Source organism: Salmo salar, chromosome ssa03 (assembly GCF_905237065.1).
Source record: "Salmo salar chromosome ssa03, Ssal_v3.1, whole genome shotgun sequence".
NCBI classification, from domain to species: domain Eukaryota; kingdom Metazoa; phylum Chordata; class Actinopteri; order Salmoniformes; family Salmonidae; genus Salmo; species Salmo salar.
In genome coordinates this window covers 5,905,381-5,923,607 of record NC_059444.1, presented here as the reverse complement: position 1 = coordinate 5,923,607, position 18,227 = coordinate 5,905,381, and the positions used below count along the sequence as shown (strand labels likewise).

Genomic DNA, 18,227 nt, shown 5'->3' with positions numbered 1-18,227 from the left:
TAGCCACTAGTCCCCCCCAGCAGCCCTAGCCAGTAGCCCCCCAGCAGCCCTAGTCAGTAGCCCCCCAGCAGCCCTAGCCAGTAGCCCCCCCTAGCAGCCGTAGCCACTAGCCCCTCCTAGCAGCCCTAGCCAGCAGCCCCCCCAGCAGCCCTAGCCAGTAGCCCCCCTAGCAGCCCCAGCCACTAGTCCCCCCTAGAAGCCCCTAGCCAGTAGCCCCCCAGCAGCCCTAGCCAGTAGCCCCCCAGCAGCCCTAGCCAGTAGCCCCCCCTAGCAGCCCTAGCCAGTAGCCCGTCCTAGCAGCCCCAGCCACTAGTCCCCCTAGCAGCCCTAGCCACTAGTCCCCCCTAGCAGCTCTAGCCAGTAGCCCCCCTAGCAGCCCCAGCCACTAGTCCCCCTAGCAGCCCTAGCCACTAGTCCCCCCTAGCAGCCCTAGCCAGAACCCCCCCAGCAGCCCTAGCCAGTAGCCCCCCCAGCAGCCCTAGCCAGTAGCCCCCCCTAGCAGCCCTAGCCAGTAGCCCCCCTAGCAGCCCCAGCCACTAGTCCCCCCTAGCAGCCCTAGCCACTAGTCCCCATAGCAGCCCTAGCCAGTAGCCCCACCTAGCAGCCCTAGCCAGTAGCCCCCTAGCAGCCCTAGCCACTAGTCCCCCCTAGCAGCCCTAGCCAGTAGCCCCCCTAGCAGCCCTAGCCACTAGTCCCCCTAGCAGCCCTAGCCAGTAGCCCCCCAGCAGCCCTAGCCAGTAGCCCCCCAGCAGCCCTAGCCAGTAGCCCCCTAGCAGCCCTAGCCACTAGTCCCCCCTAGCAGCCCTAGCCAGTAGCCCCCCCTAGCAGCCCCAGCCACTAGTCCCCCCTAGCAGCCCTAGCCACTAGTCCCCCCCAGCAGCCCTAGCCAGTAGCCCCCCAGCAGCCCTAGTCAGTAGCCCCCCAGCAGCCCTAGCCAGTAGCCCCCCCTAGCAGCCGTAGCCACTAGCCCCTCCTAGCAGCCCTAGCCAGCAGCCCCCCAGCAGCCCTAGCCAGTAGCCCCCCTAGCAGCCCCAGCCACTAGTCCCCCCTAGAAGCCCTAGCCAGTAGCCCCCCAGCAGCCCTAGCCAGTAGCCCCCCAGCAGCCCTAGCCAGTAGCCCCCCCTAGCAGCCCTAGCCAGTAGCCCGTCCTAGCAGCCCCAGCCACTAGTCCCCCCTAGCAGCCCTAGCCACTAGTCCCCCTAGCAGCTCTAGCCAGTAGCCCCCCTAGCAGCCCCAGCCACTAGTCCCCCTAGCAGCCCTAGCCACTAGTCCCCCTAGCAGCCCTAGCCAGAACCCCCCCCCAGCAGCCCTAGCCAGTAGCCCCCCCAGCAGCCCTAGCCAGTAGCCCCCCTAGCAGCCCTAGCCAGTAGCCCCCCTAGCAGCCCCAGCCACTAGTCCCCCTAGCAGCCCTAGCCACTAGTCCCCCTAGCAGCCCTAGCCAGTAGCCCCCCTAGCAGCCCTAGCCACTAGTCCCCCCTAGCAGCCCTAGCCAGTAGCCCCCCCAGCAGCCCTAGCCAGTAGCCCCCCCAGCAGCCCTAGCCAGTAGCCCCCCAGCAGCCCTAGCCAGTAGCCCCCCCCTAGCAGCCGTAGCCACTAGCCCCTCCTAGCAGCCCTAGCCAGCAGCCCCCCAGCAGCCCTAGCCAGCAGCCCCCCCTAGCAGCCCCCCAGCAGCCCTAGCCAGTAGCCCCTCAGCATCGCCAGCCCCCCCCAGCATCCCCAGCCCCTCCAACATCCCCAGCCCCTCCAGCATCCCCCCAGCCCCCTCCAGCATCCCCAGCCCCCTCCAGCCCCCCTCCAGCATCCCCCCAGCATCCCCAGCCCCCTCCAGCATCCCCTCAGCAGCAACCCCCCCAGTAGCCCCCCCTAGCAGCCCTAGCCACTAGTCCCCATAGCAGCCCTAGCCAGTAGCCCCACCTAGCAGCCCTAGCCAGTAGCCCCCCTAGCAGCCCTAGCCACTAGTCCCACCTAGCAGCCCTAGCCACTAGTCCCCCTAGCAGCCCTAGCCAGTAGCCCCCACCAGCAACCCTAGCCAGTAGCCCCCCAGCAGCCCTAGCGAGTAGCCCCCCAGCAGCCCTAGCCAGTAGCCCCCCCTAGCAGCCGTAGCCACAGCCCCTCCTAGCAGCCCTAGCCAGCAGCCTCCCCAGCAGCCCTAGCCAGCAGCCCCCCTAGCAGCCCCCCAGCAGCCCCTAGCCAGTAGCCCCTCAGCATCGCCAGCCCCCCCAGCATCCCCAGCCCCCTCCAACATCCCCAGCCCCTCCAACATCCCCAGCCCCCTCCAGCATCCCCCCAGCCCCCTCCAGCAACCCCAGCATCCCCCCAGCCCCCTCCAGCATCCCCAGCCCCTCCAGCATCCCCAGCCCCCTCCAGCCCCCTCCAGCATCCCCCCAGCATCCCCAGCCCCCTCCAGAGCTTGTGTGTACTATCGGTTTATTTCTACCTCTTCACATTCTGCTCCGTGGAACACCACCAGACTGTCACACTCCCTGCACTTAGACGGCGCTCGGAGTTTCCTCAGCTTGTGTGTCTGAGACGCCTTGGACATCTGGGCGTTACGAAACGGACCAGGGGAAGCGTCTGCCTCGGTCACCATCTCACCCAGACCTGAGGGGAGAGAGAGAGAGAGAGAGAGAGAGAGAGAGAGAGAGAGAGAGAGAGAGAGAGAGAGAGAGAGAGAGAGAGAGAGAGAGAGAGAGAGAGAGGATCTCAGTATTGTATTTTTACAGATCAAGAGTCCTTAGAAATAGAACTGTCTGTAAACAAATGGGCCATATCACTTCTGCTAATCTTCACACAACACACACACACACACACACACACACACACACACACACACACACACACACACACACACACACACACACACACACACACACACACACACACACACACACACACACACACACACACACACACACACACACACACACACACACACACAGAATAATTGGTTGTGTAAATTACACAAGTATTACAACAACCTATATTGGTCTAATCAGATCCATTCCTTAAACCAGAAAATCCACAATAATAAAGCACAGAATTAGAGTTGTATTGAGTTGGTTAAAACCTGTGCAGAGCCCCTGATGCCTCGAACAACAAAGAAAAAATAACACATTCTCCTGTAGAGAGAGAGAGAGAGGTCAGGCTAAAGACAGGAACTAGCTAGCTGGGGACGCAAGCCAAAACCAACACACCTCATCTCATTCACTACAGCTGAGTAAAAAACATTTGGTCTGAGGGTTACATGCAGAGATACACACAGGCACATGCAAGCAGACACACCAAAACAACTTCAGACCTGGTCTCTTTAGACTGACTGACTGACTGACTCTCTCTTACCGTTGTCTGAGGGTGGTTGTCTCTCGTCCAGGTCATCTGCTGAGGACATGGTGCCAGTGGAGGGGGTTCTGGGTAGTCTGCGTTTAAAGTCACCTGACAACAGGAAGTAAAAAAAAAAAAAAACTTCCTCAAAACTCACATTAAAAAATAGCAACGTCATTTAACATTGTTTAGATCAGACCATTCTCTTTTTCTGTAGAATTGTTTTTAGTGAATTGATAAACATACACATTTGCTATAACATGACAGATAACCATCACATTTTTTTAACAGCGTATATATACACACAGTATTATACTCAGCAAACATGTCCACATTGGCACGATTGTGGGCAAAAATATTGGCCAGTGTGGAGCTGATGAGCCAAGGCGGTTGGCTTCACTTCTCCTGAAATAAACCTTTAGGATCAGCTGCCTGTTACACTTCAAAAGTTTATCATATTGGTCACATGCACTTCAAAGTCATTTTTGACTAACTTCCTTATTGGCAGTGTACAAGATCAACTGGAATGTCACAGTAACGGTTAAATCAAAATAACTTGTGACCTCAGAACTACAGGGTTTAATCTGAAGAAAAATATATATTCTGAGATATTTGGCTTTAAAGTTCCTCAACTCTCATCGGATTAAATGGTGTCAGCAATTTTTTTTATCTTACATTCTGTTTTTAACTTAACAACATGAATTGGGGTATAAAACCAAAGATTCTAATGGCACCCCTCCTATACATTATGAAGCAGCTGGCCCGTGTTGGGGGCGCTGGCCCGTGTTGGGGGCGCTGGCCCGTGTTGGGGGCGCTGGCCCGTGTTGGGGGCGCTGGCCCGTGTTGGGGGCGCTGGCCCGTGTTCGCTTGGGCGCTGCCCCCCCGTTTGGGGCGCTGGCCCGTGTTGGGGGCGCTGGCCCGTGTTGGGGGCGCCGGCCAAATCCGGACAACACCGGCCAAATCAGGACGACACTGGGCCAATTGTGCGCCGCCCTATGGGACTCCCAATCACAGCCGCATGTGATACAGGCTGGAATCGAACCAGGGACTGTAGTGACGCATCTAGCACTGAGATGCAGTACCTTGAGACCACTGCGCTACTCGGGAACCCAATACTTCTCAGATACTCTAAGATCATAAGATCCTGTCTGTCTCACTTGTCTTTTCCTACTAGCTCTGACTTTGCTGATAGCTACTTTAAAAATGAGGAGAAATGTCTCACCTAGCTAGTTTAAGATTAATCCACTAACTAAGTCGCTCTGGATAAGAGCGTCTGGGGGTTAGGTGATCATTTGTGATTGGGCAATCGAGTTATGAACAGGTAACTCCCATGTGTATATATATATATATATATATACACACACACACACACACACCACTATATATACACACACACCACTATATATACATATATATATATACACATACACACACACACACTAACGGTGTACTCCACCACACGAATATACTATACTGTACCACTGGTGTACTGTACCACTGGTATACTGTACTAATATATTATACACAGTGTACTGTACTACAAAACTATTATACTGTGCTGTATTATACTGGTGTACTCCACACAATCTCAATCCCACCTGGAAAAAAGGAACACCTATGTGAGAATGCTGTTCATTGAGTACAGCTCAGTGTTCAACACCATAGTACCCTCAAAGCTCATCACTAAGCTAAGGACCCTGGGACTAAACACCTCCCTCGGCAACTGGATCCTGGACTTCCTGAAGGGCCGCCCCCAGGTGGTAAGAGTAGGCAACAACACGTCTGCCATGCTGATCCTCAACACTGGGGCCCCTCAGGGGTGTGTACTTAGTCCCCTCCTGTACTCCCTGTTCACCCACGACTGCGTGGCCAAGCACGACTCCAACACCATCGTTAAGTTTGCAGATGACACAACAGTGGTAGTGCCCTCACCATAGTAGGCCTGATCACCAACAACGATGAGACAGCCTATAGGGAGGTCAGAGACCACACCTTTTCCCGCTCAGGAGACTGAAAAGATTTGGCATGGGTCCCCAGATCTTTTTTTTACAGCACTGTACTACTGGTGTACTATACTGTGTTGTACTATACTACTGTACCTTGTATGCATGTCTGACTGTGTACTTTTATGTCTGTCTGACTCTACCTTGTATGTCTGTGGCGCTGTTGGACCTCTTCCCAGGTCCCGACCCCAGGGGACTGTCCACCTCGTCCCCACTCAGGACGTCATCGGAGGTCAGGGACACCTGGGACAAGTTACCATGGGAACTGGTGCTGCCCAGCGAACGCTTGCTGAACAAAGCAAACCTGGACGGGGGAGACAGAGACACAGTCAATATTTTTGAATACTAACTCGAAGCGCAAGCTTAACTGCCATTTTTGAGACAATCCCATGCTTGAGACTTCCCTGGTTTATATGGTGGCAGCAGCAATAACAAGGGGATTAGGACTTCCCTGGTTTACATGCTGGCAGCAGTAACAACAAGGGGATGAGCACTTCCCTGGTTTTCTTGCTGGCAACAACAACAACAAGGGCATGAGGACTTCCCTGGTTTACATGCTGGCAGCAGCAACAGCACAGGGATGAGGACAGCATGAAGCCTACTCTGAATCTAGTCTAAATGATGAAAGTGATTGTGAATCAGTGGCTGAAGGTGTTAACAACAACCACTGCATAGAACAGTGAGCAGAGTAGAGGTTAGCTGATAAAAAAAAAAGACTCTCACGAGGCAACACTTATGTGCTCGTTTAAAAAAGCACAGGGAGAATCTCACGCTCACAATCTCCTCTGCTGCATTCAGCGCTCGCCACAGATATTTCCTCAGGAAGGGCATGAATTCAACGCACACTTTTTCCTCTTACAAACTTTCTCTCTCCCTAAATATCGCTCTGACTCTTTCAGACTGTCATTCAGTCTCCCATCACACTTTGGCTCTTACCATATCCCTCCCTCCCTCCCGCCTCTCCCTTAAGGCTTCCCGCATGTTTCGTTTCGGCTGGCGATTCGGGTAGGCGAATTGTACGAGTGTGCTCGTTTGTAAAGACCTTCGCTTGAAAAATGATGAAAAAAAAAAAAAGAAGTACTGTTTGTCCATCTACTCAGATTTAACCAAAGATCACTCAAGAAATCTGTCCTAAATTTTTTTGATTTTGCATGTGTGATCTTATTCGCACAATTTTACATCTAACTAGGATGTTTGGTGCAGTATTTCTCAAGTGAAAAAATGTGCATGAAAAGGAGTCGTTTATATTTGAATGACAACAAACACTTCTGTTGACCAATCACAGACGAAAGGTCATAGACTTCGGCTTCAGAACTTCGGCTTCCCTCGAGAGAAAAAGGTGCACACAAAGAGCAGAGAAAACCCGAAGGCCTAAAACAAACAAAAACGTCAGAATATGTTGTCATAATATAACTGTTCTGAAGTGTTTTGGACGGGAAGCATGCGGACACCTTTACTCACACCGAATCTTACTCCCTCTCTCACCCTGACTCGCCGTGCCTCACCCTGACTCGCCGTGCCTCACCCTGACTCGCCGTGCCTCACCCTGACTCGCCGTGCCTCACCCTGACTCGCTATCCTCTTTCTGAGCAGTCAGCAGATTTCTACAGTAGGGTTACAGTACATAAGATAGAAGTTTACAAGAGAAAGCTCCACCTGTCAAACTAAAAGCAGGATGGTTAGTCTCTAGCAAACATCAAACTATAATCAAAAACACCTGTATCAACATTATTACTTGACCAAAAACAAGGATTGAAAAAAAAAATAAAAAAAAAAACATTGCTTTTGGTTGTTGTTCCAAAATGGTGGCCAAATTACTGTTTGCTTGTATTATTCAATACTCCATGGACTGCCACCTTGTCGTGCAGGAGGAGCTTGTGAGTTCCAAAGATCCTGAGAGATATTTGTCTGTCTGACACCTAACTCATCCTTCCTGAGTGGTTTCTGCCAGGCTAGAGAGATATGGGACTATTCTAGAAGGAAGTACGTAAGGACAGGCCTCTATAATATAGTGCACTACTATTGGCAGGGCGTGGCAGTGGGCGTGGCCAATGGCTCGGTCCCGACCAAACATTTTAGAGGCCCACCTCTGAGTCGCAGAGACAAAATGTTGCTGTTTTAAAAGAAAATGTTCTGAAATTCCACACCTTTTGCATTAGTGTTTAGAGAAAATGTGCCTTTTTAAAGCTAATTTCCTGGATTTCAACATCTTCTGCCATGGCTAATGCCATGTTCTTATGCTTTCTGAGTGACTCAAACATTTACAACAAAATCCCCATTCCATGACAAAAATATTCCTGAATGCAATTTTTTTTTTTTTTATTCTCCCTGACTGTCTAGCTTTTATTTTGGTGATTGATAGTTCTCAAAGATGATCTCATTTATAAATATCATATTTTATACATACTTTAGATCTGGTTTATGTTGTTTTAAGTTTTCACTAAAAACCTTTTACCATCCCAAAAATGTGTGTCTTGGGTGGGCCGCCCCAATACTTTTCTATGCAGAAGAAAAATCCTTTATGGGCCCTGGACAAAAGTAGCGCACTATAAAGGGAAAAGGTACCAGTTGGGTGACGGCCTGTATAAACCACAGCCTGTATAAGGAAGTGTTATTGACTTACCGTCCATCAATGGAGAAGGACTCCATGTGTATCTGATCTTTGGGTAGATTTCTGACAAACTCAGCGTATCTCTGTCCAGGCTCGTACATTTTAGCGTTCTCACACAGGGCCTGGTAGTGGACGGGGAGAGACGAGGTTTGGGCCTGCTGCAGCTGGAACCAGTTGACTGTCACCTGGAGGGAAGGGGATATACAGTTAGAGAGAGAAAGTCAAGTCAATAAGTCACCCAAACTCTGACGCTATGCTCATGTTGTGTACGGTCCCTGAACCCTGATCCATCAATAACTATATCCTGTGGATTACAACTCACAGCTTTGAGTGTGAGGTCACACTGAGCCAGCAGTTCTCTGATCTGAGTGAGGATGACTGTCTTGGTGCTGGCCAGCTCTGCCCTCCTGACTCCTGCATCAGCTACACACGATCTGTAGTGGTCCCTCGCATCCTCAGCCTGGGAGACAGGGAGAGAGGAGAGGAATAACACAGTCTGTACTGGTCCTTCGCATCCTCAGCCTGGGAGACAGGGAGGAGAGGAGAGGAATAACACAGTCTGTACTGGTCCTTCACATCCTCAGCCTGGGAGACAGGGAGAGAGGAGAGGAATAACACAGTCTGTACTGGTCCTTCACATCCTCAGCCTGGGAGACAGGGAGAGAGGAGAGGAATAACACAGTCTGTACTGGTCCTTCACATCCTCAGCCTGGGAGACAGGGAGAGAGGAGAGGAATAACACAGTCTGTACGGGTCCTTCACATCCTCAGCCTGGGAGACAGGGAGAGAGGAGAGGAATAACACAGTCTGTACGGGTCCTTCACATCCTCAGCCTGGGAGACAGGGAGAGAGGAGAGGAATAACACAGTCTGTACTGGTCCTTCACATCCTCAGCCTGGGAGACAGGGAGAGAGGAGAGGAATAACACAGTCTGTACTGGTCCTTCACATCCTCAGCCTGGGAGACAGGGAGAGAGGAGAGGAATAACACAGTCTGTACTGGTCCTTCACATCCTCAGCCTGGTAGACAGGGAGAGAGGAGAGGAATAACACAGTCTGTACTGGTCCTTCACATCCTCAGCCTGGGAGACAGGGAGAGAGGAGAGGAATAACACAGTCTGTACTGGTCCTTCACATCCTCAGCCTGGGAGACAGGGAGAGAGGAGAGGAATAACACAGTCTGTACTGGTCCTTCACATCCTCAGCCTGGGACACAGGGAGAGAGGAGAGGAATAACACAGTCTGTAGTGGTCCTTCACATCCTCAGCCTGGGAGACAGGGAGAGAGGAGAGGAATAACACAGTCTGTAGTGGTCCTTCACATCCTCAGCCTGGGACACAGGGAGGAGAGATATATAGCGGGAGAGACCTGGCAAATGGGTCAGATTCACCTACTGCTGCTGGGCCCTTGAGCAAGGAACTTAACATAACAGATTTTCTAATTGGGACAATCAAGCATAGCCTATTGACAACAGTTAAATGGAGTAAACTTCCTCTATACCTTCTGTAGCGCCTCCTGCTCCAGTTTCTTCTTCTTCTCCAGCTGTCTGGGCTGTTCCTCCTGGGAGCGGCTGGCTGACGACTGGGCCTTCTGGTACTCGTCTGTCCTCTGGGTCTGGGTCCACTGGGCCTTACGCAGAGCCGCCTCGGACTCTTGCTGCACGGGAGATCACACACACACACACACACACACACACACACACACACAGGTGAGTGAAGTAACACACACACACACACACACACACACACACACACACAGGTGAGTGAAGTAACACACACACACACACACACACACACACACACACAGGTGAGTGAAGTAACACACACACACACACACACACACACACAGGTGAGTGAAGTAACACACACACACACACACACACACACACACACACACACACACACACACACACAGGTGAGTGAAGTAACACACACACACACACACACAGGTGAGTGAAGTAACACACACACACACACAGGTGAGTGAAGTAACACACACACACACACACACACACACAGGTGAGTGAAGTACACACACACACACACACACACACACACACAGGTGAGTGAAGTAACACACACACATAGAGAAAGGCAGAGGGACAGAAGTCTCACAGACCATTTTCTTCTGTTCTCTCTGCCACTGCTCGTTAAGGTCTTTCCTCAGTTTGTCCAGCTCAGTCTTTCTGGACAACAGCGGCTACAGGACGCACAAAGAGGCACAAAATACAGGATTGTGTACATTGCACTTTATTTATTTTTTTTAAATGTTAAACCCAAATGAAAAATGTTGCCTTGTCAGAGGTCAGATCACCATCGATTGCTACATTATTGAGTCTTGAAGGTTTGTTAGTGTCAGTCCTACCTGTTATAGTGTGTTATAGCGTGTCAGTCCTACCTGTAATAGTGTGTTATAGCGTGTCAGTCCTACCTGTTATAGTGTGTTATAGCGTGTCAGTCCTACCTGTAATAGTGTGTTATAGCGTGTCAGTCCTACCTGTTATAGTGTGTTATAGCGTGTCAGTCCTACCTGTTATAGTGTGTTATAGCGTGTCAGTCCTACCTGTTATAGTGTGTTATAGCGTGTCAGTCCTACCTGTAATAGTGTGTTATAGCGTGTCAGTCCTACCTGTAATAGTGTGTTATAGCGTGTCAGTCCTACCTGTTATAGTGTGTTATAGCGTGTCAGTCCTACCTGTAATAGTGTGTTATAGCGTGTCAGTCCTACCTGTTATAGTGTGTTATAGCGTGTCAGTCCTACCTGTTATAGTGTGTTATAGCGTGTCAGTCCTACCTGTAATAGTGTGTTATAGCGTGTCAGTCCTACCTGTAATAGTGTGTTATAGCGTGTCAGTCCTACCTGTTATAGTGTGTTATAGCGTGTCAGTCCTACCTGTTATAGTGTGTTATAGCATGTCAGTCCTACCTGTAATAGTGTGTTATAGCGTGTCAGTCCTACCTGTACTAGTGTGTTATAGCGTGCCAGTCCTACCTGTTATAGTGTGTTATAGCATGTCAGTCCTACCTGTACTAGTGTGTTATAGCGTGTCAGTCCTACCTGTTATAGTGTGTTATAGCGTGTCAGTCCTACCTGTACTAGTGTGTTATAGCATGTCAGTCCTACCTGTTATAGTGTGTTATAGCATGTCAGTCCTACCTGTACTAGTGTGTTATAGCGTGCCAGTCCTACCTGTTATAGTGTGTTATAGCATGTCAGTCCTACCTGTACTAGTGTGTTATAGCGTGCCAGTCCTACCTGTAGGAATTTGTTGGTCTGCAGGGCAGTGGCAGTCTGCAGGAGGAGTTGGCTGTACTCTGTGTCATTCTTAAATGTAGAGATATAGGTATCCCTGAATGGCATGTAGTCCTGTGGGCCAGACAAAACAGACACATAGAAACATATCATTAGTCATATCCTCTTCTGCACTTCAAAAGAGCGACTGAACACACCGATTCCTCGTTTTTCTGTTGCTCATTTAAGAAAAACGAGATTTCAGGTTTTTTTTGGGGATGTGGTTTTGATGAGGCAGTTACTGAGGTTCTTTCCCCCGTGAGACAAATTAGGAACCAAATGAGGGATCGCTTCCTCAAAATAGTCAGAATCTCTAAGGTAAACTCATGAAATCTTTCATTCATTTTGACAAGGTTTAAGTCGAGCAATTTTACATCTAGCTAAGATGTTTTTTTGGTGAAGTATTTCTCAAGACACAAAATGTCCGACGTGTCATCTTATTTAAACTATGTCCGATCCACTGCGCTGCTGGGCCGGTCTGTCTCACTGTCTGTTCTGCAGTAGGATTGGATAGAGAGCAATGACTGTAGCTGTTTATCACGTGTTAGTGGGCATTGTCGCAAAAACATTTTTTTTTTTTTTTTAAATATATAAACCCAAAGTCATAACGAACTCACTTACAAACCTCTGTTTTGGACAAGACTGACTTTATGAACAAAATTATCTAATTTATACTTTGTAGTTAATTTTGACACTAGAATCAAATGTTGGACTAATATCGATGCACATAGGCTGTTTTCTATCAGTGAAGTTGTTCACTGCCATCAGTTTAAGAGGGTAAGCTATGTTTTAATCTGTTTAGCTGCAGTTTTAAAGTGTACAAAACATTAGCAACACCTGCTCTTTCCATGACAGACCACACCAGGTGAATGTAGATTAAATTCACTTCAAATCAGTGTAGATGAAGGGGAGGAGACAAGTTAGAGAAGGCTTTTTAAGCTTTGAGACAATTGGGACATGGATTGTGTATGTGTGCCATTCAGAGGGTGAATGGGCAAGACAAAATATTGAAGTGCCTTTAAACAGGGTATGGTAGTAAGTGCCAGGTGCACCAGTTTAAGAAAAAAACAGCCAACTTCACACAACTGTAGCAAGCATTGGAGTCAACATGGGCCAGCATCCCTGTGGAACACTTTCAACACCTTGTAGAGTCGAATTGAGGCTGTTCTGAGGGCAAAAGGGGGGGAGAGGTGGTGCAACTCAATATTAGGATGGTGTTCCTAATGTTTTGTACACCCAGTGTATATCCGTGCTTGTGTTAAATTATTGTTAGACAAAAACATATTACCTGTTGACTCGCAAGCATCTTTGCAGATTCTGCCATTTTGGCACAGCTCTTGGCACATTCGATGTCTGGGGGGGGGAGATATAGCAGATAAGTCAGTGTTGATGTGTTGTTGACAGGGTTCATAAATTAGTAAGCACGTCCGTCCACTACCATGGACGTCTAATACACTACATGACCAAAAGTACATGGACACCTGCTCATCAAACATCTAATTCCAAAATCATGGGCATTAATATGGAGTTGGTCCCTCCTTTGCTGCTATAACAGCCTCCACTCTTCTGGGAAGGCTTTCCACTAGATATTGGAACATTGCTGCGGGGACTTTCTTCCATTCAGCCACAAGAGCATTAGTGAGGTCGGGTACTGACGTTGGACGATTAGGCCTGGCTCGCAGTCGGTGTTTCAATTCATCCCAAAGGTGTTTGATGGGGTTGAGGTCAGGGCTCTGTGCAGGCCAGTCAAGTTCTTCCACACCGGTCTCGACAAACCTTTTCGGTTTGGACCTCACTTTGTGCACGGGGGCATTGTCATGCTGAAACAGGAAAGGGCCTTCCCCAAACTGTTGCCAAAAAGTTGGAAGCACAGAATCGTCTAGAATGTCATTGTATGCTGTAGAGTTAAGATTTCCCTTCACTGGAACTAAGGGGCCCGAACAATGAAAAACAGCCCCAGACCATTATTCTTCATCCACTAAACTTTGCAGTTGGCACTACGCATTCAGGCAGGTAGCGTTATCCTGGCACCCACCAAATCAAGATTCTTCCGTCGGATTGCCAGATGGTGAAGTGTGATTCATCACTCCAGAGAACGTGTTTCCACTGCTCCAGAGTCCAATGGCGGCGAGCTTTACACCACTCCAGCCCGACGCTTGGCATTGCGCATGGTGATCTCAGGCTTCTGTGCTGCCGCTTGACCATGGAAACCCATTTCATGAAGCTCCAGACGAACAGTTGCAACCGAGCACAGACGATTTCCACTTCACAATAAAAGCCCTTACAGTTGACCGGGGCTGCTCTAGAAGGGCAGAAATTTAACGAACTGACTTCTTGGAAAGGTGGCATCCTATGACGGTGGCACGTTGAAAGTCACTGAGCTCTTCAGTAAGGCTATTCTACTGCCAATATTTGTCTATGGAGATTGCATGGCTTTGTGTGCTCGAATATATACACCAGTCAGCAACAGGTGTGGCTGAATTAGCTGAATCCACTAATTTGAAGGGGTGTCCACATACTTTTGTATATATAGTGTATGTCCACTAACATGGATGTCTAGCTCAGTTTAAGCAGTTCTGCATTGAAGAGTGGGCCAACATTTCCTCCACAGTGACGTGAGAGACTGATCAACAGCTACAGGAAGTGTTTGGTTGGAAACATTACAGCTAAAGGTGGCACAACCAGTTATTGAGTGTAAAAGGGGGCAATTACTTTTTCCACACAGGGGAATTGGGTGTTACACATAACGTGTTAATTAAATGAATGAAATGAGTATCAACATTTTGATTCCAATTATTTAATTAGTAGGTTTTGACTAAAGATCTGAGGTAAATACTTTCACTGCACTATATGAGTTGGGCTTGGGGTATTTTCTAGCCAGGTGTGTATGTGTGAGTCGTGTATGTGTATGTGTGTGTGTGTGTGTAGGTCATGCGTGTGTGCATGCTTGCAGGTGAATGCATGCGTCTAACTAACCCAGTCCCAGGCGTTTGTCGACCCAGGCCAGTAGATCTTTGGTGTACTTAGACCAGGTCTTGGCATAGAGCAGAGCTGACTCCACCCCGCTGTCGTTCCTCTGCAGCGTCAGGTCAACATCCTCCTCCTCAGACAGCGCCACCTCTGGGCCTGGAGATGTAGTACAGGAGGAGCATCTATCATACAGTTTCTACTGTTGTTTCTACACGACTGCTTTTCACAGGGGAGGGGGGGTTCCTAACCACATGACCTAACAGATACAGTGAATCAGAGGAAGAATTATTCACACAGTTAAATGGGCAGTCCGCGATAGGTAAATTCATTTTTACCTATAAATTTGAGTGGTTAAATTTCCAGCCCCATTACCTCAGCTGTTTACCAAAACAGTGGCAGGGTGCCCGACCGGTGCTTTGATAATTGAGATTGCCCGGTTAAGCTGCTCTTTCAGTCCCATAGAGTCCATATGTATTCATGTGAGTTGACTAGGATAGTCTTAGACTGGGCTCTAGACTGGAGACCCACCCTACACTAAGCGATGAGAAAGCTAGGACAGGTATGAATGACACATTCAGTACACCTAGAAGTGTGACATATAGCAGCGTAAATTAACTTTTTTATTTAACTAGGGGAGTCAGTGATGAACAAATTCTTATTTTTCAATGACGGCCTAGGAACAGTGGTTTAACTGCCTTTGTTCAGGGGTAGAACGACACATTTTTTTACCTTGTCAGCCTGGGGATTCGATCTTGCAACCTTTCGGTTACTAGTCCAAACGCTCTAACCACTAGGCTACCCTGCCGCCCCAGAATGCAGGTATGAATGACAAAAAAACACTCCTATATAGTAAAAGCACAACATATAGCTTTATATGGCCTAGTTTTAAATTCTATGCTATGCGTGCATAGCGATGTCATAAAACCCTGTCATAACTTCTGACCTCACATCCTAGCTGCCTTCCATATGATTCAATACAGGCTTCAGCATTACAGAGCTAACACAGTCACCCCTCCCATCCATCTGCTTGGTATCTGGTTCTACAGAAACCCCATGCTGCATCCCCTATGGGCCCTGGTCTAAAGAAGTGCACTACCCCTATGGGCCCTGGTCTAAAGAAGTGCACTAACCCTATGAGCCCTGTGAGCCCTGGTCTAAAAGAAGTGCACTACCCCTATGAGCCCTGGTCTAAAGAAGTGCACTACCCCGATTGGCACTGGTCTAAAGTAGGGCACTACACAGAGACCAGGGGCACTACGCAGAGACTAGGGGCACTACACAGAGACTAGGGTGCCATTTGGGACTTGATCCATGTGTTTTGCATCACACAGAACTACTTCTACAACAGCCAAAGAATGTCAGCCATTTGGTGGTAAAAAGCCACAGCCCAGGCTGAACACCATCTGTAGCAGAATTAACAAGGGTATGTGCTAAAGGCTAAGGGTGGGGTCCACCACCATTAAAGGAATCTGAAGGTCTATATCATTTAGCTGCTTAGCTGACACTCAGTCAGCCCTAAGCTACTCACGATCTATGGAGATCTGCATAGCGGTAATGAGTTATTATTAATAGTACATTACAATAGTGGACGGACACATTTTACACATTTATCATTTAGCTACAGGTGATCTTATGTATGGGCTCCGCGTACATAAAGGACACCTGTAATGGATTACACTGTACATTCCAATAGGGTTGTTTCTTACACTTAGAAGCGTTATGTGTACAAGAGACAGTTCCTTCAGAAACTATTACAAAGTAGGATTCAACGATCTACACAAAATAATACAATGTCAAAGTAGAAGAAAAATTCTAACATTTCAAATGAAATGTATGGAAAATAAAACACTAATATATATTGATTAGATAAGTACCCCCCCGAGTTAATACATGTTAGAATGACCTTTGACAGCGATTACAGCTGTGAGTGTTTCTGGGTAAATCTAAGAGCTTTGCACACCTGGAGTGCACAATATTTGCCAATTATTCTTTTTTTTTTTTCTCATCTTCAAGCTCTGTCAAGTTGGTTGTTGATCATTGCAAGACAGCCATTTTAAAGTCTTGCAATAGATTTATAAGCCAATTTAAGTCAATACCTTTTACAAAAAAAAAAAAAAATCCCTAGTTCTTGACAATGACAAGCATACCCATAACATGATGCAGCCACCACTATTCTTGGAAATATGAAGAGTGGTATTCAGTGATTTGTTGTGTTAGATTTGCCCCAAACATAACACTTTGTATTCTGGACAAAAAGTGAATTTCTTTGCAACATTTTTTTGCAGTATAACTTTAAGTGCCTTATTGTAAACAGGATGCATGTTTTGGAATATTTGTATTCTGTACAGGCTTCTTTTTCACTCTGTCAATATGATTAGTATTATGGCATAACTACAATGTTGTTGATCCATCCTCAGTTTTCTTATCAGCCATTAAACTCAAACTTTTAAAATCACAATTGACCTCATGGTGAAATCCCTGAGCTGTTTCCTTCCTCTCCAGCAACTGAGTTAGGAAAGACACCTGTCTCTTTGTAGTGACTGGGTGTATTGATACACTATCGAAAGTATAATTAATAACTTCACCATGCTCAAAAGGGATATTCAAGGTGGTGGGCGTGGTAGGGGAGTGACAATAGGTGCGGTCAGCCCATCAGCACAACTAGATGTTTTATTGGAGGCCCAATCTTGGCGGTGTGGAGAAATTTGTGAATTTTTAAGCCAATTTCCAGCAATTATATACATTTCCACATGGAGGTGAGACATTTTTGCAGTTTTAAAGCTAATTTCCTATAATTCTACACAGTGCCATGGAGCTGAGAGAAATGTTGCAGTTTTAAAGCTAATTTCAGCAATTCTATGCCTTTTGCCTGACTAATGTTCAGAGCTGGGACGAAGAAAACACCCTTCTCTTACGGAAGCAATTTTACTTATGTCGACAATTTCTGTGATTAGGCTACACAACATTCCTGTAGATTTTTTTGGGGTTCTAAAACCATTATTTGGTCAACAGTAACGTACAGTAACCTGCAATGGTAGTATCTGCCCTGTCGCCGTGTCGCCGCTGACTCCCTCTCCCTCTTTGTACACAGATGCATTCTGATGAGCAAGCATTACTGACAGTTGAGCAACATTTCAAAAATGTAAATTGTGGGAAAGACAACGTTTTTAAAACTACAGTTTCTGTTTATGAATTATTATTTTTTTTAAATAGGAGGTTCTCAGCTTTATGTGAGTATTAACAATTATTTCTCATCTGTTAATATAGAGGACATAACACCACTTTACAAACAGAGAAAGTAATTGAGATGATCCGCCAGCGGAATGGATGTAAAAAAAAAAAAAAAAAGTTTATTGTTCGATGAATTGCATGGATATCTACCAACAATATCATATTTCAAGTTAGCAAACTAGCTAATGTGTTTCCCACTTTCTCAGGTGGTAAATAATGTAGCATATAGCCTAGGCCAAAAGAACATTCAAAATAATCTCTAAAGAGTCAAAAATAACTCCCTACTGTTGACATCAAAATATCCACCATTCATTCCCTGAACACGTAAGAGAAAATAGCCAACATCATTCATGTCTTACTTGGCACTAGAAAAATTCAGTCTAGAGCCCTGCCACTAACGGAAAGTAACTGCCCATTAAAACATATTGGTGTATTTATCATTATCAAGCAAAATGGGTCAATTTATGGCCGTATGACTGTTTGTCCATATCACCTAGATCTACTAATGTGTAACTTTGCGCAAACATAATAACAAAATCAATACTGCTAAATTAAATAGTTTTTTCAATTTTTTTACTCCCTGATGGTCTAGCTTTATTTTGGTGTTCCTTCTTAAAGATGACATTCTTAAAATATACAGTGCATTCGGGAAAGTATTCAGACCCCTTGAATTTTCCACATTTTGTTACGTTACAGCCTTATTCTAAAATTCAAATCGTCCCCCCCAATCTACACACAATACCCCATAACGACAAAGCATAAACAGGTTAAGACATTTTTTGCAAATGTATAAAAAAATTA

The 18,227-nt window shown here is 47.2% G+C and overlaps 1 protein-coding gene across 1 annotated transcript in view; it reads right to left on the bottom strand.

Moving 5' to 3' along the window:
- Positions 1-18,227, bottom strand: part of LOC106596853 (rho GTPase-activating protein 29) — a 60,636-nt gene that overhangs the window by 14,752 nt on the left and 27,657 nt on the right. The window contains exons 7-16 of the mRNA XM_045714450.1: positions 14,202-14,351; positions 12,514-12,578; positions 11,190-11,300; positions 10,053-10,133; positions 9,435-9,590; positions 8,258-8,395; positions 7,948-8,120; positions 5,468-5,628; positions 3,340-3,432; positions 2,438-2,601 (exon numbers count right to left, since the gene is read on the bottom strand). Coding sequence (XP_045570406.1) covers positions 2,438-2,601; positions 3,340-3,432; positions 5,468-5,628; positions 7,948-8,120; positions 8,258-8,395; positions 9,435-9,590; positions 10,053-10,133; positions 11,190-11,300; positions 12,514-12,578; positions 14,202-14,351 — 1,292 coding nt within the window. The remainder of the gene's footprint in view (positions 1-2,437; positions 2,602-3,339; positions 3,433-5,467; positions 5,629-7,947; positions 8,121-8,257; positions 8,396-9,434; positions 9,591-10,052; positions 10,134-11,189; positions 11,301-12,513; positions 12,579-14,201; positions 14,352-18,227) is intronic.